We start from the raw sequence: 22,302 nt of genomic DNA, 5'->3' as shown, positions 1-22,302 counted from the left end.
GCTGGTTCCATCTTCTCCACTCAGATGGGTTTTGAATTTGACATTTTGTAGATAAAACAATGAAAATAATGCAGCCCAGGGTGAAAGCAGATTGTAGTTCTATCCGGTACTACTACCACAACCTTCATAATAATATAATAATAATTATAATAATATGATCTCCTCCCGCCCTCAGCTGCATGCATCCCTGAACACACACAGTGCATTTATTTAAATTGTGTAATTGCACAGAATCGTTTGTGAATGTTGACAAAACTTTCAGAACCATAGGCCTACCATTTTGCTGGTAATTTGTCAGCCAACCACAAAAATGTTTGGAATTGACCGGTGCAGATGACATAATTTGTGTGGTTTGGTCATCAAAAAATCAAATACAGGAACATTAAATCAAACACACCCTTCCAAGCACTGTGTATGTTTAGTAAGTAAAAAAGTGCGGTCGCCCACCATTATTATACCAGAGATACAGAAGTTGCATAGCTTGTTTGACCTGCTGTCCGTAGAGTTGGAATAAACTGAACATCACGAAACATTACAACTTATTTTGTCTGTCATGTCACTTGGGAGATTTTTGCCTGGCTAAAACCCACAGCACTTAATATCAGACAATCAGCTGTAGGAGAAGTTGAGCACACTGGCCTTCTTTCACCAAGGGTTGCAGCCCTAATATTAATATGTATCACGCATGTCATTTGTTACGTACTTTGTGTCAGCTGGATTGCAATGCAGCTGCATCCAGTGGACCTTAGGGCACAGTTTAGATACTAAATGATGTTAACAAAACACTGCCCGTCCTTTGCTTGTAAGCTACAGTTCTCAGCACAAATGGCTTTACCTTGTGTCTCAGTGTCTGTTATTGCTCCTTAAGAAAAAGAAATGGACACATATTTACTAAACCACAATAATCCAATAAACTCTCTCCCTCTTGTTGTCTCCCCAGACGAGTGCAGAGTTTCCGGACCACAACTGAGAAGTTCCTTCACACCATTCATGCTTTCTTCATACTGCACTCACAGTATACTCATAGTATTGTATATCATGATTTTTTTTATTATAAAAAAGTAAGTAATAGTAGTAGTATGTATTAGGCTATGTCAAGAAATCTATAAAAAGTCATACAAAATGTCGTAAGTGTTATTACTGTACGTTCTAACACTGTTATACACTGTACATGCCAGGTGGACGCTGTACGTTCTAACACTGTTATACACTGTACATGCCAGGTGGACGCTGTACGTTCTAACACTGTTATACACTGTACATGCCATAAAGGTGGACGTAAAACATTTACACTAAAAGTGTCCCGCGTGTCACGGAAATGTTCACTATTGATTTTCATCACAATCTTTTTTCCTAAACCTTAAAGAACTGTTGTAATGTACAGAGGGGATGGTGGAGGTGGTGGGTGAGTCATTGGATTTTAACCCTCAATCTCTCAATCTTTATGTTGCCAATTAAACTGAATTTTAAACTCATATAAAACAATATTTCCTTCCTTCCTTCCTTGTTGGGATAATACGTGTCTTCAGGTCAGGTGCAGCTCCAGCTACTGCATGCCACTTGCTGGGTATTCTTTTCTCATTCACATTTTAGTACGAGGGATGCTTGACAAGACAACACATACATTCTAGTATTTTAGGCAAACAAACACATTATGTAGGCTATCAGGATACAACAGCTATGTCAAATTACCCTTTATAATATATAATCTAAGGTTTCAAATTTAGTCACAATAGGTCACGGAGAGGCTTGAACTCCAGTAGTCCGGCCATCTGCAGTGCTTCAGTTGTCATGGACCCTTGAACTAGTCAAAAGAACATTAAAAGGTACCTTGAAACTAGCTCTACTGCATCCTTAATACACATAATAACCAAATATCTGGAGCTAGATAAAAATATGTTAAAACATGTTAAAATCTAATGTGCATTCAGTTTGAGACACCAGTGCTTATTGTATGTTACAGCGGACCATTCAAACCAAGAGACACAGAAATATCTGTAAAATGTTTTTTAATAGGATGGTGGATTATTGAAAAAAAACAAAAAAAACAGGAATTTTATTTCTTCTCAAGAGAGATAACTGCATCTTGATACATATTGTGGAATAATAATTCATTCAAGCACAGAACTCATTCCAAAACAGATGATAATAAAACACAAAAACTTAAAAAGTATTACCGGTAGATATAATTAACACAGTGGTCAATCGGACAAATTTCGTAATAAATTAAAATATTTTATAAATTGTTCATATTAACACATTATTTTATAGTTTCATATATTTTTTTTTTTTCAGGGGGATAGTTTATTATTTACTGTTTGTCATTCTTAGCTGAAAATAGTCTATGTGGTTAATTATGAAGCAGTGGTAAATAAATAGTATTCTTAACATTTCCAACAAATGTTCCTCTCATCTTGCAAAAAAACTGTATTGTAATGCAACAGGGCTGAAATCAGTTCACTTTTACATAGTCATTCAGAAATTCAACCTAAGATTAGGTTGAATCTTGTGAATAAAATGATGCAACAATTTTCTCACTGGACTGACAGTGACACATTTACTTATACTTCTACATGTACATTATAAATATCTGTAGTAAAACTGCACTTAATGAACTGATTGAACTGAACGTGAATTCACTCCAGCCCTGAACAATATTAGAGCAAATTAAGCTGAACACTCAATGGCTTCTTGGAACTGCTACGGCAAATAATATAATTATATTGTATGTATGTACATTATATACAGTTTTTAAAATAAGTTACATAATGCACAGGTAAAAGGGTATCTATTAGGTACATATCATATTACAAAGGTCTGTGACAGTATGGCGTTGTAAATATACATTACAATATTGTCATCAGAAAATGCAAGTGTAGTCAAATATGACTGCCTTTCAGCATCGTACTCATTTTTTTTCTTCTCGTTTTTTGTTACTTTAATGGCAACTGCAACAAGTCTTTGTTGATTTTGATATGGAGATGTCCAGACCTTATATGAAAAATATATGACTTTTCCAGCAGACCCAAAAATAGCAAGATGCTTAAAGACAGACTTCTACTGACTGCGTAGGCCACACAGTAGGCTCTATTTGCTAAGCAGCGTTTTAAGGGAGCGGGTGAGTGCGTTAGCAATGGCCGACATGGTACTGGAGTGGCGGACCAGGGCTTTCACGCTGTGCTCCCCTGGTGCTCCCACGGTGGCGGCCTCAGCAGCTTTGAGTAAACAGATATAGTTCATGACAACCTCGTCAACCTTTGCCACAACCTCTCTCTGTTGGTGTGAGGCTGAGGCTCCGAGCCCCCGAACTAGACACATACAAGCTTCGCAGAGACAGCATAGCACCTGGAAGCTACAAGTTACAGCCAGCAGCATCTCCTCAGGACTACTGTGGGCCTGTGCCATCCTCCGGCATGCCCGGCCTAATTCTTTTGACTCAACAGAGAGGAGCTGCTTGAACTGGGATACGTCCTGGAGAGGCATCTGGGGTCCACGATCGCAGCGACCTACGCTGGATCTCACCAGTGCAATGAGCTCACTGGCGTCACGGCGGACGTCAATGAAGCCAGAAGGGAAGCCATACATGCGGTCCTTGAGTGCATTGATTCGTGCGAGACGGTCGCTAAAGCTCATGTTATTGAGGACCTCCCCATAAAGCTGCTCCCCAGCTACATCCACTGCCGAGCCACAGGGCAATATGGCTGATGCAGCGGCACTGCCATTCTCAATATCGTTCTCACCACGGCTTTTTCTGGGCCTTTCCCACTCAATCTCATCCTCTTCTACCTCACTCCTACGTTTAAAGAAACAATAGCTAAAAGGCCCATTGCATCTCCAGGGACTGGTGTCCAGTTTTTGAGAGCCCTTCATGTGTTTAGCATCTTTCTGCAATGGAAATGCCACAGACGCCCTTCTACTGTCAATTGTACAGCCTGTTGACCAGCATGTGTGGGCAGAAACAGATCCTTGGGAGTAGCTCTTGGAGAGCCGCTTCCTTGTTGGCCTCCGCTGGACTTTGGTCTCACCTTGCTGGGGCACAGATGGTGACAAGGGCTGCTGGCTCCGGCTTCGAGTGGGCTTATCAAACAGAACCTCCACACTACCAGAACTGGCAGTCACGTTGCTGGAGCTGCGCTTGAGCTCCCGTCCCCGTTGCAGGCTATTGCAGAAGGGATCTGTCTGCTGTAGGGTTGGGTTAACAGCCTGAATGTGATTCTGCCGGGACTGGACTGAATGGATGGTATCCTGTGTGCATCCTGAGTTGCTGGAGCTAGAGTTGGCTTTCGAGGGAAGAGACAAAGGAGGTGGAGGAGGTGGTGGTGGTGGTGGTGGGGGAGGTGGTGGAGATTGTGGGTTGGGAGTTGGAGATGTGATGCAAGCCCTAGTGCCAGTAGATGTCTGCCTGACAAAAGCAGAAGGGTGGTCTCCCCTTCCTAGTGAGATGGTGTTGAGTTCTGCTCGTTGACCACTTACACTGGGGGCAGCAGAGAAACAAAGAGAATCATTAGGACGAGACTGAGGAGACTGACGAACTGCATGCTTTGCCCTCGGGTCTGATCTGAACCAGTCCTCAGTGCTGCTACTAGGTTGGCTTCTTGACCGAGGTGGGGGACGGTTAGTGTTACCCCCACCCTCACGGTTTCCACCTGTAATGAATGCCCCATCACGACTGATACAGCCCTCTCTCTTATACAGTGACAGGAAGTGCTCTGGGTCCATACCACTCCTCTCTAGTTCACTTTCCAAGCCAGAAAAAGAGCTTCTTCTCTCAGCAGTAGCTTGCCTGAAATCTAAACTCTCATTCATGTCATTCAGTCTCTGAGCATGCATGTCAGAACTTCTCTTGAGTTTGGCAGGAAGTGTGGCAGAATGGTATGACTGTGGATTTTTATTTGCCAGCTGCACGGTGGTCGCATTAGGGGTTACTACATTTGGGCTGAGGAATGGGGATGATATGGAGGAAGGCATACATGGGCAGCGAGCAATAGTGTTCCCCCTATTCTTAACCATTTCGACAAGCTGAGGGTTACTAGTGATAAAGCGCCTGGTGTCCTTTTTTACTGCCCCTCCCATGCCTGCACTATGCAGCTTCCCTCCCTGATGCATCTGGCTGACTGTTAGATAGTTAATTAGTTGTCTGTAGGCCTCACTGCCTTCCTTCTGGTTCAGGCCCTTAAAACAGGCCTGTTGTTTAGCATGCAGATCATTGTGGGGCCTCTTGCTCCCAGTACCTGTGGTCTCTTTATGCTTAGACGCTGTGGCTGAGGAGGGCCGGCCTGGTTCAGCCCCAGCAGCAGGAGGGTAAATGTTGGGCAGCATTTTCCGAAGGAGGGCAGGGTCTGCATGAGGGTGGAGATCCTTTCCCTGAGTGCTCTGGCTAGGGACGCCACGAGGAAGTCCAGGTTTGTTATCTTCATAGTTTAGCACCCTGAGTAATGAGGAGGAGGAACTAGAAAGTGGGTGCCTTTGCAAACGATGGCGTTTTGATTCAACCGCACCAGGGCCAAGTGGTGAGTCAGTCGGGGTGGCACAGGCACTACTGTTCGTGCTGCCACCAGCATCCAGTGATGAACACAGAGAACCCTGTAGTGAACTGTGGGCTTCTCCTTGCAAATTTGAAATCCGTTTTGCTAGATGGTACTCACACAACCGTGCAACACTCTGCTGTCTAGAAATTGGCGGATGATCATTTTGTATGTCCGATCCCTGGTCGGTCCCCTCTGATCTGGATTTTTTGGTTGGGGACAGCAATGATGCTACAACTAGATGTTCATCTTGCTCAACAGCTGCAGTGCCATTATCTGCACCACAGTCCCCCATGTTGGCAACATCTAACAGGCGATCAGAGGTAGTGGAGGGAGGGCGGGGGGTTCTGTGATGGTCATTGGGGAGATTGTTCATTGCAACGCCCTCAGCTACAGGATTTTCTGCCAAAAAAGAACTCTGTCTTGTTTGACTTTCCCCTCTCTCACAGAATGAAGTGCGCTGGTCCATTTCAAGATGGCAGTGGCTCCCACCACTCTCACCCTGATGCCCTTCCCTTGTGCTGAAGGTATTGTACTTCCCACTGGAGTCTGCAGACTTTTTGTGATGCTTGCCTCCTGGTGTGGTGGAACTTGGGCGCTGTAGAGTGCATGAGAGGTTAGTCTGGGACCTCACCACCAAGCTGTCCGGCCCTGATGATGCGGTGTCCAATAGGGGGCTTCGTCTTGGAGGAACTGCTGGAGGCTGAAGGTGTCGTGTTGGACTACGGGCTTTCTTCTGTATTGTTCCTGCTGTGCTGGGTGAGATGGGGAATTCTGTTTTTTCCTCAAGTAAAGGTTGGTACCCTTCCCTTGTGGCCACAAGAAGACGCATGTGGCTCTCATTGAGCCTGTGAGTAGCAGCCAGTTCCGAGATTTCAGTCATCTCTGAGGAGTTGGTCTCATTGCCAGAATCGGAGGACGACTCTTGGCTGGGGCCTCGAGACGTGTAAACACCTAGAAGACAAGAGATACAGAATTAAATATGGGTCATGAAGCTAACTAAGCTATCTGCTTTTTAAATGTGTACTGTAATACATATTGCACAGAACTATGACCATATTTGCAATTGATGAGAAGGCACATTGTACAAATAGTTTCTGCTCTGGTGTGACGAATGTGTTTTGGGAGTTTGCTAACTTAAAGAGGGCAAGAGAGAATTAAAGCTAAATGGCAAAAAAGAAAAGACAAAAAATAACTACAAAAAGAGCAAGTAGTTACAACCCAATAATGTTGAACTTTTCTGTGATAAAACGAACAATTAAAATCACATTTTTAGTGGTCTAATGACATCAAATGAGAGAGACTGAAGACCATAGACTGAGACACAGGATTTATTTGGGTTGAGTCACGGTGAGTAAAATCCAATGCTAAAACAAAGACATAAATGATGGTGATCAAACATTACTGTACTTGCATTAGAATTCAACAGACCTGGATTGTTCCTGTTGGGTGGCGGTGGCGGCGGAGGCCTCTGTTCAGAGACAGACAGAGCCTCCAGTGCCTGTAGAGTATTCATGACCGCATTGTCCAGCCTTCTCTCCCCTCCCCTGCTCCCTTCCCCCTCCCCACGTGTTGGAACAGCATCAATTAACGATACTGGGATATCATCATTGTCACGTGTGCTTAGCGGCCTTCCCTCCGGCGCCGCGTCCTCGTCTGAACTGTCCCGAAAGCCTGGTGGTGGAGCTGCGATTGCTAGGTTGAGTGTCTGCAGCAGTGTGTCGTCGTCATCCTCGTCAACGCTCTGGTCTCCCTCGGGAGGAGGCAGCGACGTCAGGTCGATGATGTCATCGGTAGAAGCGGAAAGCACGAGGAAGGAAGCTTTGCCGGCTGCAGTGGCTAACCCTCCTCCTTGGTTGCCACCGTTTTCATCCCCACCTCCTCTGTCGTCACCCACTGGTGTCCCGCCTGTGGAGTCTTCTTCGCAGGAAGCGTCGTCGTCATCCTCCGCATCGTCCGTTGTGTCACGATAAAACAGATCCCTTAGCAGTGGCTCCTCACCACCTTCCTCAGTTATAATGTTACTATAGACATGCGTCAGACCACTGAACTGAAACGGCACCCGGTCCTGTGGACGGCAGTCTGTGTTGTTGTGCAAGTATGGTGGTCTGTGCTCGGGTACCTCAGGGCTCTCCAACAGCCTTTCGTAGCCTATGTTCTTAGGTTGGTTCAAGGGTGGGTCCCCCCCAAAAATAAATGACACTTTGGCGCTCCGAGGCGAGTCTTGAGGTTTGTGTCTGGTAGAGGGGGGGAGAGGAGGGGGCAACGGACTTCTCCGTGTCCCAAGGTCTCTGTCAGGGTTTTGGGTTTCCTGGGAGTAAGGAGAGATGCTGTTTTCTCTCCGTCCATTGTCTGAATACTCAGAGTCCCTGTTGTAGACCTCTCCCTGGCTGGGTAATGGCTCCTCGTTGTCCCCCAAAGATGTGCTGTATGGCCATTCCAGGACACGATCCTGACCTGCAGAACGCAGCAATACAAGGTCTTGTTATTTTAGGTGTTATATATTTTATTTTGATTACATTTTAAAGTGGCTGCCTCTTCTTCACTAGACTTTTTGAATGCGCCACTATAATACTTTTGAGGTTTTATGCTGCATTGTAAAGCATACATTTTTAAGCCTTGAGTCTTTTTCTTCCCAGCTTGTTTGAATGGTTTATATGGAGTGTTCGGCCAGGACAAAGACCTTGCCAATTGTTTCTACAACTTTCACGACGAAAACTGTGCTGGGGAAAGGCACAATCTAAAAACTGACTGCAAACTTTGATGAATGACTTCTTGAAATTAAATTTTTGTATAAATGAGTAGCAAATCCAATCCGATTCTGACCACACACACACATTCATGCAGACACATTTAATAATAACTCACTATTGTCCTCCCCTCCTGTGCTATTGCAGTGGGGCATGCTGAAGATAGATCTCCTTGAATCCACTAGGAGGCGGTAGTAGCCTGCTGTTAGACAGGCAAGGTTCATTGCATCACTGGAGTCCATGATCAGTGTGATGGGCTGTGAAAAAAAAGAAGAAAAGGGAGGGTATAAGGAGGGAAGAAAGAACAACAACAGATGCTATCATTTGTGTAGGGCGGAATAACTGTGCTCACCCGGACATCCAGAACATGCAGCTCCAGTCGGACGTTGGTCTCATCCTCAGTGAGGATCTCTATGCGGTTGACATGGCTGAAGTCGGCCAACAGGGCCACTAGGTTGGTCCGGGTGTTGATGATATGACTGATGCCGTAACGTGGGCCCACTAACAGCGTCACCTCTGTCTGCTTCTCCCCTTGCTACAGAAAGTAGTGTGTATGCATACGACAGTTAAAGGTCATTCAAAAACAAATCAGCTACGACAAACTTTTATCCTAAAATATTTTAACATTGGCAGAGATGCAGTTCCAAAACAAACAATTACTTTCCAGAACTAATGGCCTTACCAAAAGTATTGATTTGAACTCCCTCCCTCCATAAAGTCGGAGTTCGCTGAGGTACCTCAGATAGTGCACCTTGGCCTGTAGCGCGGTCAGCTACACGGAGAGAAGTGTAATGCATTAGAAAGGATCCAAAACCAAATCACTTCAACCTGAACAGACATATTTGTCTTCTTATGTCAGAATGTAAAGCACTCTCGAGCCATTTTGATCTGGACCACAGATTTTCCATTATATTCCATCATGTTATTCAAATCTGATCAAAATCTGAAGAGCTGCTCTACTGCGGTACTCTTTATGGCTTGCTTGTGTGGATGTTTTCAGCCATTTACGGTCATGAGAATTTCAAAGTTCAAACTTGAGAGTACCAAAAGTGCATTTTTGTACTGATGCTTTCACTGCAATGAGACTTATCGACAACCTTGCATGTTTTATATATTTATTGTTAATTCTTCACTTCTATACAAAGCAGATTATGTGATTTTTATATACCTTTTTTCTATTCATAACTGGCATGTTGAGTGTCCTTGTATTTCAGCACCACACGCTCAGGGAAGGCAATACATTTGTAATGCAAAAGTTATAATAATAACAACAATAATAATAATAATAATAATACATTTTATTTATGGGTGCCTTTCTTGATACTCAAGGACACCTTACAATAAACAAATAGTAAAAGTTAAAATAAATACAAATTAAAAACAACACAGATCACACAGAATTACAAAGCAAAGAACAACAGACATGTGTTATGTGTATATGTGCCATATATCAAGCTGCCTTTATAACCACTTATAATACTCATCAGACTAATAGGGTACACTATATATATTGTACAGTCTCCTGATTTTGCACCTAAATTTAAGAATGCCATCAATCTCAGAAACAAACGGCTAACCGGACGTCTGACCTTGCCAGACATCAGTTCTTATGAAATTCTTGCTCAGCCTTAACCACTGCCTTCCCACAAAACTAGGTGAGCAGCCTCTTTTGGTAAGGACTGAGTGATAACCTCAAGGCTCTAATGAGAAAGCTAATTTGGAGCATTCATGTTTTTGAATTGCATGTCAGTTTGTTTGCTGGTGTTGCCTGGCTGTATTTCTCCCTAATGAACAGAGTGGATATCAACTGTCACTGTGAATGCAAATAGTTTGTCAGCTCATCATACTGCTCGAGGCTTGGAGGGAAGCGATCAATATTCCCTAAGTATGACTGACATTTTATAGACATTATACATAGACGTGTGTTTAATCAGTGTGTCAGTGTGTTTAATGTGAAATGCGTTCCTTCATCCACTACTTGAAGCTCTGTTGGGTAGATTAAGTCGGACATAGAGCAATGCTAATTTCTGCTGATGAGTGATGTTGCCCAATCATTCAGCTTCAGTGAACGCTTCATGGCTCGGAGACTATCTTGTAGATCATTTTTTTAGAATATATATATAATTTTTATTTTTATATCACTCACTTAAACATGTAAAACATTTAACCAATCACAGAGGAGCCTGACCACTATAAACACATTCTTTTCTGTGTTCTTCCAACACCTACCTTCTAAACATCTACTGGCTTGGGTTGAAAAGTAGCGCTATTACAGCGGCAAACACAAAAAGGACAAATGTGATTCATCCATATGGTGCATTAGGGTGTTGTGCAAACTCTGATGGGGTGGTAGAACTATTATTATATTCTGTATGTCCGCTATGAGATGTAAACATGTAGGACGACAATATTTAATTGTATCGACCCTTTATGTCTGATTTATTCATTTAGAAAACCGCGGGTTTCACACTGGATATGCATTGTATTTTATAGTAAAAATAGAGACACATAGAGAGCTTAGACACACTGACAGAATGTGGATGTCATATAATGATATGAAATATGGATATCGTGAAAGAAAATAGACTAGACTTGGAATTACCGAATTTAGAGTCACACCCAACCTGGATTGCCTAAAGATCTGACAACTTATTGTTATATTTTTCTTTTTGTAACAAATCCCATAAAAAGAGTACAACCAGCAGTGTATTTTCTCTCAGTACTTTCTTACTTCCCTGCCCAGTCTGTGGCACTCAGGGCCAAGCTCATTCATCACTACTAAAGATGTCCATCTTTAAAAATGGGTCAAAAGTATATAGTCATTTTAAAAGAAAAAAAGGCAAAGTAATTTCTGAAAAGAGCTGGGCTCTGTAGTTTTCTCTGTAGAATTATGAGCCATGACGTTTGGCTAGGATTAGTACATAGTTGGTGCTCTTGTGATGGCAGCATGATGGTGTATATGTGGGATAGACTCCAAATAAACTATGGGGCCCATAGCGAAGAAACATGTCACCAAGAGCAATGTTGTGGGTTTTTAATCAAAGTACAGTGCTTTTTTTTGCCTCATCCACAAGCATCTATAATTCAGTTTGGAAGCATTTGTGTCTTCTCTGAGACCAAAATAACACAATTGCATTCCAACTGTCTAACTGAGATTAACGTGCAGCTAACCTTATTTGCACGACAGCTGATAGTAAATCACTCGCTTAAGTTGACACTGTTGCATGGGTTAATTTAGTTTGGGCATGCTGCCGATTTGTAAGTGTCAAAGTAAAAATGGGTGTTACGGAATCAATGGCCGTATCATTAATACAGTTTTACAAAGAGCTAAAAAGTCAGCGGCCCCTGACTGGGACACATGCGGATATGAAAAACTTATTATGCACACAGTTTGACAATTAATTTTGCTTATTATTCACATTAGCATTCAAGGGCTGGCTTCATTGAGGGTCTTAGGTTGACAAGGGTGAGAACCTTTACAAGGTTGAGCATGACAGCGATGCTATTTTTAGGATATTGCATCTTAAAAACAGAGAGACTGCTGTTTGTGCGCATGTGTGTATGTGTCAGAAGTTTATTAACAAGGGCAAAGAAAGACAAGGAGAGCTGCTTACTTTTTTCCCTGGAGGCACAAGGTTCTGGTTGGTTTTTAGGATGTGTGTCAGAGCCTTCTTGATGTTTTTCTCCTTCATGCTGGACAGCACGACGGGAGGCAGAAACAGTGGCAGACCCCACTCCTTTCTGTTGAGAGGAGATTGTTTTCTGCATAAAGTCACTCTTGGAATAAAAGTATTTCTACCAGACCTTGGATAACGTTTAATCTCAGACAAACTGTCAGTTACAGAAAAGAACACTCAATTGAAGATGTCTCTAACCAAGGATGGAAATAGGACAATGATTCCCTGATAAACTTCTGTAAACCCATCAAAAAAATTTTTTGTTGTCTAAATCAGTCTATTATTTATAAATGATGGAGCAGCTCTAGGCTGTACAACAGTTTAGTAACATTACAGATTATGTTGCTAGTGTCAAAACACACAACGTCATTTGCACACAAACTTACTGGATGTATTTCAGGGAGACCTTCTGGCTTTGTCTGGTTGTCATGGTAAGGATGTACATCTGCAGAGCAGCCAATCGTAGCGCAGCATCGTACTTCAGCTCCGGGCCGAACCGTTCCAAGACCACATCGTTACAACTCTATGGCAAAGCAGGAAGCAAAGTTACATAAGAATCCCAAAGTCACGTTTTTGGGCTTGTGAAGTGCATTGCATCACTCCATCGAACAATTCCAGCAGCAGTGCATCCCTGCTGAGCTGAAATAAGTTGTTCTCAACCTTTGTGGTTTGAGATTCCTTCAAAAGGGATACAGTTTCCAGTCCCTGATGAAGGACTCGGAAGCACAAAAGGGTGAACTCTGGCAAGAAAAGATGATTAGCTTTCCTCCTCTCAGGGTATTTCACTTGACTAATTATCAAAGGAATCCTATGGGAAAGCTATTTATTATTTTAGAGACAAGTAGTTTATGCAAGAGTGGGTTTATTTGAGGACTTTATTTGCAAATGAGGATGTTGTCCTGACAGTATCCATTCTGTAACTTTGTCATCAAAAATCATTTCCAAACCACGCACTAGATCGTATCCCTCTCAAACTTGACAAAGTATTTTACTGAATCAGTTTTAGAACTTTACTGGTGAATTTGCTCACCTGTACATAGAGGTATTCAAATGCCACAGCGTCTCTTCGGAGCAGCTCCACAGGGTCCCTGGGCACAAAGCTGATCCTAAAGAAACATTTCATCTTGTCACAGCCAGGCCTCTGCGTCACCTGGGGTCACAGACAGGAAGGAGACAGAAAGAGAGAAAGAGCTAGATGGAGGGTCATCGATGAGCAGAAGAATTAACACATGCACGGACAAAGAAAAAGCAGCGAAAAAACCCATAGGTTTGTGCTACAGTGCAATCATTATTGGTGTAAAGGTGGTATGTGTAACATAACATCAATTTAATAAACATGTTAGTCTCTGCACCTAGTTTCAGTCCTGATACTGGGTGCAAGTCAAGAAAGAAGGGCAGGGATGGTTTAATGTACAAAGTAAGACCCAACAGAGTTGCATTGTGGGAACTGTAGGATCCAGTGTTATTGGCGCTTGACCCATACTAGGGACTGTCAGCCTAATTGCATCCATTTTTATATTTCTCCTAACTTTATAGAAGTGCAATACAAAATTGATTGAGCAATACTATGATGAAAAAATAATCCATTACCTGCATTCCAAATGACTTGCTCAAAGCTGTGGTACGCAATTTATTTTTGGCCACTGCAGCTTTAAGTTGAATGTATTATCAGCAACATATAATTAAGGATAAAAAGTATTCATTATGCAGCGGAATGGCTCCTGTCAGTGTTATGTTATCATATTTTATTTTATTGTGATTAATTATTACTAAAGCATCATATTCCATGAAATCATTATAGCTATGTACAATCTGCAGAGTAACTAGTAACAATAGCTGTCAAACAAATACAGTGGAGTAAAAAGTACAATATTTGCCTCAGAAATGTATTGTTGTAGAAGTGCAAACCAGCGTAAAATGGAAATACTAAAGTACAAGTACCTCAAAGTTACACTTTAGCATAGTTCTTCGGTAAATGTATTTAGTTACATTCCAACGCTGGTGACTGTAAAAGCAGTTGTAGCACTAGCAGCAGCATTAATAATCATGCCGCTATTCAAACCACTTTACAACGTAAACACATGGTTGTGTAATTCAGCAGCAGTAACCCTGAAAAAACAGACGTGCTTGCGGTAGTTGTCCGTGCATTTGATTCAATTTCTTATTCAAGAAAACCACAAGACCAGCGTCATCTTTTAAATGTTGATTACATGTTATAAACCATTTAATGAGCATGTGTATAGAGGGTGAGGGGGTTTATTTTCTATTTCAAGGACTACCAGCTTTCTCCCATACACCAAAATTGACACTCAGCTGTATTACAGTATAGTGTTATAGTGTATATGTTTTATCAAGCGTGTCACACTGCCAGTGTGTGTGTGCCATGTGCAGAACTTCACATCTGAACTGTGTGGTATGAATATTAAAAGTGTCCTCTTGTGATCCAGCAACCTCATTAGAATGTAGCGGGCACTGTGGATGAGTGTGTGTGTGTGTGTGTGTGTGTGTGGGAGGGTAGGTGTAATGTGAGCTGTCGCCCTTGCTGTGCCAGTGCTGATAAATGACACTAGGGTTCAAATGCTGCATGAATACTGAGCAGGAATGTGTGTGTGTGTGTGTGTGTGTGTGTGTGTGTGTGTGTGTGTGTGTGTGTGTGTGTGTGTGTGTGTGTGTGTGTGTGTGTGTGTGTGTGTGTGTGTGTGTGTGTGTGTGTGTGTGTGTATGTGTGTCAGACTCAAAGAAGACAAAGAAAATGATGGAAGAGGAAACATCTCGTACCTGAGTAAGCATCTCCCGTTCATGCAGGAGAAGCAGTTTGCTTCCAGAGCCTTCCGTCCTGTGCTCCAACACCAGGGAGAAGTGCTCGATGCATTTGATTGACAGCTTCTCTTGCAGGGTCAGGATCACATCCTGAAGTAAATACACCGCATAAACATTTAGTTAGAGTAGTTGCTTAATAGTTATGTATGCATGTATTATCATATTATGTTGATGTTTGCAGTTACTGTAGTATACAAGAAATCAATGTACTTTTTTGTTTTGTACTAACATGAAATGATGCAATATGTGCACCACTAGTATTCCTTATTTTGTCATTGTTCCAGTCTGAAAACACAGTTTAGTAAAAAGTGGGGGAAATTATTTGTAATACATAATGGCACTATGCATGTCCTATTTGCAAAGTTAATCTATCTAGATTTTGTGCTTGACATTTGCATTCTTCATGGACTAACAAAACATTAACTTTGAAAAGAAATCTCAAAAGATGAAAATGTGGAAATGTGAAAGACGGTGGGTGGAGTGGAGACAACCATTGAAACTCTGGACATGTCTTTTATTCAGACAATAATTTCTCAGCTGTAAAACATGATAGAACAAGGTCAAAATATGATGACGTAAGACTGTGTTTTTCTGCCAACAGGCCTGATCACTTATTTCATACGTTTTTAAAGCAGAGGTAGAATACATAGTAGAACATTTTCTTTTCTTAGTGTAACTGTTTAGAATTCCCGACAATTTTCCACAAGTGAGTAAAAAAAAAAAAATTAATTCCCTATGTCAATTTATCAGGATCCTTCTTCCTTATTAGTTACTTTTGTTAGGTATGCATTTACTGTGAACCACATCTTATCAGTCATTTGTATCTGCTACTATAGCCAAATTAGCTAGCTAACATTAGCTTACCAGCTCACATTGGATAACTATTGCAATAGCTAAGTAGCTGAGCTTGCTAGCTTAGTAGCATAACTAAAATAGCCTCTAATTCGCAAGTTCGATAATTTGACAATGACAATAAAAATAAACTTTAAATCCCACTGGTGTGGGATTCAAATGAACGTTATGAACAAAATGATGATGATAGCATATATTTAATATAAGCATTGCATTCTAATACAGGTCATTGTATGTCAGAGTAAAGGTTCTAATGACCTAAATAGATTTTGTAAATCAATATTAAACTAAAAGCCTTGTTAAGATAACAGCATTCACAGTGAAGCTGAGAAAAGGAGTGACTCAGCTCTTTTGCTTCAACTACACGCTGGGAGCCACAGTGGATCAAAACTGAATCTACAAGTCAAGAAATTTGAATATGCTCTTTGCCACCTTGCCTAAATAAATGAGATGCTCAAACAAATGGAACCCATACAGTGACTGAATTTAACGGTCTGTGTGTGTGCACCAAGACACACTAATTTGCACTCTAAATGAATTTCTCCCTTTAAAATTATACATGCTGCAGAGACTGCTAATTTTGCTTAAGGGCTGGAACACACACACACACACACACACACACACACACACACACACACACACACACACACACACACACACACACACACACACACACACACACCTTGATAGAGGTACTGCTGTCGAAGCGAAAAGACTTTGTCTGCCCGTTCTCCAGGTAGACCTTCAGGACATTTGGCATGAACAGAAGAGAGTTGTCCTTCACCGGGTTCTGCAAAGGAGGAATATTATCAGTCTTTTCATCCTTTGCATTTGAGGTCCCTTTAACAGAAGACAGGTGAGGTTTAATACGTGAACAGATTTCATAAAAGTGTCATGTCATAACACATTTTTGTGATTGTCTTATCTTATCTGGCATTCACTCAACTGTCCGTCTTATGTGTTAACCATCTGGCATTGCTTATATAGGTCAAACATAAGTGTGTGAGTACATATATGTGTGTGTGTGTGTGTGTGTGTGTGGTAGAACTGACTGGAACCTGGCCGTTTATAATGACCTCCTCTGCAAAGCGCACTTTGACCGGATTGGACTTGAGCATGGCTTTTTTGGCTGCACTGATGAACGCTGATTTAGGGGACTAAGAGGCAACCGTCCAAAGAGAGGGAGAGAGAGAGAGAGAGAGAGGAGGGAAAGAGGAAGAAAGAGACAGACAGATGGAGGGAGAGAGATAAAGAGAAGCATAAACACAAGCACAAATGAAGTGTGGAAAAAACTGGTTTCCAGCACATTAGCTATAACATTGGAAAAATGGATGAAACATCAACACAATAACCACTAATTTCTTGAAATTGGGAAAGTGCAAACATTTTCAACGTGCAATTTTACAAGAAACACAACCGTGGTGCAACACCACACAACCTTAAGGGAGGAGGATGAATGCATTTAGTTGGAGGAATACAAGATTATCATTTAATCCCCTTTAAAGCAACAGGCTCTTTTCATGGAATTTAGGGACAATATGAAAACTATAGAATATCACCACCCTTATCCTTTAAATGCAGGACAGAGTTTAACAGGCTTGGAAGGGAATCAAGGCCTGCCTAAACTTTGAGAAAGTTGCAGGTACAAGCCACAAATCTATACCTCCCAAAATAAGGGTGGACAATGAAATTCATGGAGTTGAACTTATTTTTTCCGAATACGGTTAAGAGAATTCAGAGAAATGCTGCAACATCCCTAGCACGGAATAAAGAATACAGAGTCATCATGATCATGGTTTTGTTTCTGATAATCATATAAAGGTATCATTATTGTGGCAAAAGTATCCATTTAAAAAAATGCAACCTGTAGTAACCTGTATAGTGAATGAATGTGTTAGGGAAAGTGGTTTATAAGCCTAGATAAAGAGAGCAAATATGGCAAATGGAAACAAAACATTGTATTCAGAGCAACAACACATACACATAATCCTTTTCTTGGATTTCATTTAAGCCCATTTTGATTAACGTATCTGATATATACAGTACAAACCCTGTGGTGCATTTTGCAAGAGCTGATCTACTCACGGGAAACGGTTGGACAACAGTCAACATGATGGATTCTTTGCAGCTCCTAAAGCGAGAAGACCGCAAATCACAGAGTCAACAAAATCATCACAAAACAACAATCACAGCGAACAACAATGGCAGATAAGCGAAAAGGAACTTGATTAGCTTGACTGAAATGGAATGAGACGCCTGTGGCAATCACCACTTCCACATAACTACACATGCACTCATTATTTTCCCATTTTAAAAATGTAACAGTATTTCTGGTGAATCAAAAAATAAGACTTCAGTCGTGCTAAACTGAGCGCATCGAAATAAAAACAAGCGCTTGCTTTCTTATTAATTCTGAATATTTATTTGTCTGAATGTTATGTGATGATGACTACGCTTGTGTGATGAGCAAATGAGTAGAGCATTACTAATACTTGGCAAGCACTTCATTAGAGTTTTTTGTGAAATTAAAGATGACATTTTCAAAACAAATTAATGATAATGACTTTGTTTCACTGTTACTGTTTTTGTGATATGACCAGTATTAGACCTGCCATTTTAAAGATCCCATATTGTTTTTTTTATTATAAAGCAGGTCGAGGTGCTACGTAAATACTCTGAAAGTATCAAAACGCTCAATCCACAGAGAAATGCACACAGCCCGTATTCAGAAACGGCGCCTTTGAACGAGCCGTCAGGATTTCCATAAGGTTGTGATGTCACAACTATTCTACATATAAATAGAAAGTGTTGTTTCAGTGCCGTTGTAGTCATTCCTCAGCTGCAATAACAGTGTAGATGGTGAAGACCCGTAAACCCTGACCAATCAGAGCAGACTGGGCTTTTTCGGGAAGGGGACTTAAAGAGACAGGCGCTAAAACGGAGCCATTCAGACAGAGCGTGAATAATGTGTTTTTTGAACATTAAGGCATGTAAACATGTTCTAGTAGAAACCCAAAATACAAATATAAACCTGAAATTGAGCATCATATGGGATCTTTAAATGTTTCAAACTGGTTTACATTATTTGTAATGACAAAATTCAATATTGCAGGATGTGGGTTGGAATATTAAGCAATTTATGTTTTAAAACTGTACATGTATGTGCATCAGGCATTGGATTTTATAGCTTTTGACAGATTTCAAAGAGTCATTTCCCCCAAATTATTCTCACTCTCATGCAGATAATGCGTTGTTTAGTGCTTTGAGCACCACAAATGAATTCCACTCACCAGAGAGAGGATATCTCAGAATTTGGACAGATAAAACTATGTGCATGGCTGAATACCACTAGAGCTAAGCAGAACAATGTCTTTTTCATAATACGAGTGAACTGGCCCTTTAAATTTAGGTTATCGATAACCTTAAGTACAGGGTTTGGGTTTACAAAATCCACCACCTGATTAACCTGAACTGAACACTGACACAGACCACAGTGTCCCCACGTTTTTTGTATTCACCTGACGAGGTCGATGACTCGCTCTCTAGGAGCTGAGCTGACGGGTTCATCGTTGATCATGATAATCTCATCGCCAGGCAACAGCCTACCCTCTGATGGACCACCTACACGCACACAAACACATGCAAACAAGCCATAGTTGACACACATTGTGCATATAAATGTGTCAGCTTACAAGTAATTTGAGTGTGTCCGTCTCCTGACACATGCAATAGGTGTTTGATAAACTGCTGTGTCCTCAAGCACACATATTCCTTTCCTTGGCAAACAACTCTAAATAGAATATTCATTAGTTCAACTGTCTGCTTGGAATTCAGCGCCGATTGATTATTGAGTTGCCTAATCACTGTGTGTGTCTGTGCAGCCACTGGAGCTGACAGCTGATAGGACTCTGTAAGCAGTGGTTTGGCAGTCATTTGGCAATCAGCCAATCAACCAAAATAAACAATACTTCCATTAAAAATAATAATTATTTTGTTTATTTTCTTTGATTTGTGGGGTCAATAGTACTTTCTTGTGCAATCATAGTCTGGAGAAGTCAACCGTCTGCATGGTTTCCTTTTAAACCGTGGGTCGGAGTATTTTCAATTGCTCTGTATGTCTGGCACATATTGCAGAATTGACTTGACTTAAGCAACCATTATAGCAACCATTTGCACAGATTCTGCAAACAGTAAGGAGGAACTAATGAAGTAGCTCAATGCAATATTTTAACATGCATACCTGGATGTATCAGGGCTTGTTTTCCTACTTTGTTTTGTTACAGTTTTTTTTATTTAATGTTTCAGTATTGCCGGTTCATTCTATTAAATATATGATTTAGAAGACCCAATGTGTTGGATTTGACCATTTCTGACTTTGGCGACTCCTTGTGGTAGAAAAGACCCTGTTATAGCCAGCAGAGCCTAACGCCTACCTGGTGTGACAGAGCGGACCACCACTGGTTTCTCACTGCCTGCCACAAAACCAAAGCCCAGGACTGGGTCCCGTCTCATCTCTACCAGGCGAGGGGCGGGGGGGACCCCGTCCAGGTGAACCTCCTCCAGGGAACTGCTCTGGGACACATGGCTGGAAAATAAAGGAGAGGAGGAACATGGTGACTGAGAGACATTCAACCAAAATCTTTATGTGGTAAAAGAAATAAAGGAAACATGACATCGTACAATTCACTTTGACTTTGATTCACTTACAGTTGGCCAGTTTGCTGACCCACTTATCCAGAGTGATGTAAAATGAGTCAGCAAATAAGTTTCTCTTCAAGAAGATGTGTAGCCGATAATGGGCTCAATAACTGTTACCCGGATCAAACCTGTCCTGCTTGTTAAAGGAGGGTCTCTTAGTGCACATTAAAATGCAATCAAATCATTCATTCCTACACTCGAAATTAGTTTTAGCTCTGCAAGAAAACATTAAACTTTGAATGAACGATTTGAGCCATCGGATCAGCTGTCAGAGCCTTGGCTCAGGTTTGGTCATTAGCACAACATTTTATGCTTAAGAGCCACTTATAAAAATAGAGCACAGTCCTGCATTCATAAAATGTCTCCGATCTGCAATCTGGAACCAATTTGCCTCGTATTATCCACTTACAAGTCTGCAGACTATTCCAAATAAAAGTGTACTGATCATTTAACCAAGTCACAAGTATTTATGTGTAAAGGTCCAAAATGTCTGCACAATATCATGTATGTAGCCATCAAGTGCATAATTACAACTTTGTTTCAACAATCATATACATATCTATGTGGTTGTGATTCACAAAGACCCGAGGCTCTTGGTTTTTCAGTTTTACGCTACGGTGGATAAAGTGATATTAATAATGATGCATGGCCAGATCAGGAACGTTTCCAGCTGAGCAAAAGTGACTGTGTTGCATTTTGCTCTTTAGAAATGACTATTTATTTATTTATTTTTCCCTGCAGCTTTTCATGTTGATTTTACCTGTATGTATGTTGAATGATGCGACATAGTGTGTCTAGAGAAAAGTCTTTGCTCTTTCGGAGAGACTAAACCAACATTTACTGCAACTTTAATGTGGGTTAACATTGGTGAAATATCACATTGTCCTTTTCTGTGACTCACTGCAAGTCACTCATGAGAGCACCACTTAAATGTAAATGTGCCATATTTAATTAAACCTCCCTGCTTGCTGAACCTCAGATGCCTGTCTCAACTGGGACACTGAGAATGCAGTTTGCCTGTTAATTAAGACATGATATATGCTTTCAGTGGTGTTCACTCATTTTCTCTCTCTATCTATTTCTACCTCCCTCCCTCTTTCACAGTTTAAAAAGCTCCCTTGGCAGCCATTGCTTCCTGCACATTAGGTTCCAGTACATGGTGTCCATTGTTACTCAGCCAACATCCATTCCATCTTTTGTCTGCCTTTACTGTCCATACAGCAGAGAGCATATCATCCATCCTAACCTTCACATCACATTTGTCACATGTTTTAATTGTTTGCAACTACACTAACTTTTTAGAATATAGGAAATATTGTTTTCACATTTTGCATGACCAATGTGGCTTTACCTATGGATATTTATCTAGTTATTACAATATATAAACCTGCTGCTTTGCCTAAATCTGCCCTTATGATGAAGCATGTTCCAACCATCCGGGATGCAACTTTATCTCCAATCCGGATCAGTTTTAATCTCCGCCACCTTCTTTCCCTCTTGCGCTTTGCATTGTACATACGGCGCAGAACTCTCAAACTAAATCTGTCTGTAATGAAGCATGTTCCAATCTGTGATGTGGCCTCATCTTCCCTGTCAGGGTCAGTGGGGTTTAATCCCACGGGAGGGCAGAGCTAGGATGTCAGGGGGGTCAGTGGAAAGCTAAAGACAAAAGGCCAAATCCTGGTGTTGCTGCTAGTCATGGAAGAATGGGAAAAGCATGCATAGCCATGCACTATATTTTAGTAGCCAGGTACTGACAAATATTAGTGGAATAATAATCAGTTAGAAAAAGTTGGGAATAACATTCTCACATTGCCAGACCTATCTCCACAGCGCTGTGGAGGAAGGTCTGGCCCATCCACACAACATTCTGGGACGGGAGAAAAACGTGCACAGGTTTATTGCCATTTATTTAAACCAATCACAATCACAATCGTCTTGGGCGGCGCTAAGCGCTGGATGCAGCAACGGTGCCTCATC

At 41.4% G+C, this 22,302-nt stretch overlaps 1 protein-coding gene across 1 annotated transcript in view; it reads right to left on the bottom strand.

Moving 5' to 3' along the window:
- Positions 1-3,087: 3,087 nt before the first annotated feature.
- LOC144513080 (FERM and PDZ domain-containing protein 4-like) overlaps positions 3,088-22,302 on the bottom strand; it is a 67,689-nt gene continuing 48,474 nt past the window's right edge. The window contains exons 3-16 of the mRNA XM_078244155.1: positions 20,058-20,209; positions 19,143-19,245; positions 17,710-17,755; positions 16,677-16,781; positions 16,307-16,414; positions 14,731-14,862; positions 12,983-13,102; positions 12,339-12,475; positions 11,890-12,016; positions 8,958-9,047; positions 8,628-8,810; positions 8,394-8,532; positions 6,957-7,982; positions 3,088-6,479 (exon numbers count right to left, since the gene is read on the bottom strand). Of these exons, the coding sequence (XP_078100281.1) occupies positions 3,088-6,479; positions 6,957-7,982; positions 8,394-8,532; positions 8,628-8,810; positions 8,958-9,047; positions 11,890-12,016; positions 12,339-12,475; positions 12,983-13,102; positions 14,731-14,862; positions 16,307-16,414; positions 16,677-16,781; positions 17,710-17,755; positions 19,143-19,245; positions 20,058-20,209 (5,860 nt within the window). The remainder of the gene's footprint in view (positions 6,480-6,956; positions 7,983-8,393; positions 8,533-8,627; positions 8,811-8,957; positions 9,048-11,889; positions 12,017-12,338; positions 12,476-12,982; positions 13,103-14,730; positions 14,863-16,306; positions 16,415-16,676; positions 16,782-17,709; positions 17,756-19,142; positions 19,246-20,057; positions 20,210-22,302) is intronic.

The sequence above is a fragment of the Sander vitreus genome, chromosome 24, assembly GCF_031162955.1.
Source record: "Sander vitreus isolate 19-12246 chromosome 24, sanVit1, whole genome shotgun sequence".
Lineage (NCBI taxonomy): Eukaryota > Metazoa > Chordata > Actinopteri > Perciformes > Percidae > Sander > Sander vitreus.
Note: the sequence above shows the minus strand (reverse complement) of the source record. Positions and strands in the feature narration are given on the sequence as shown.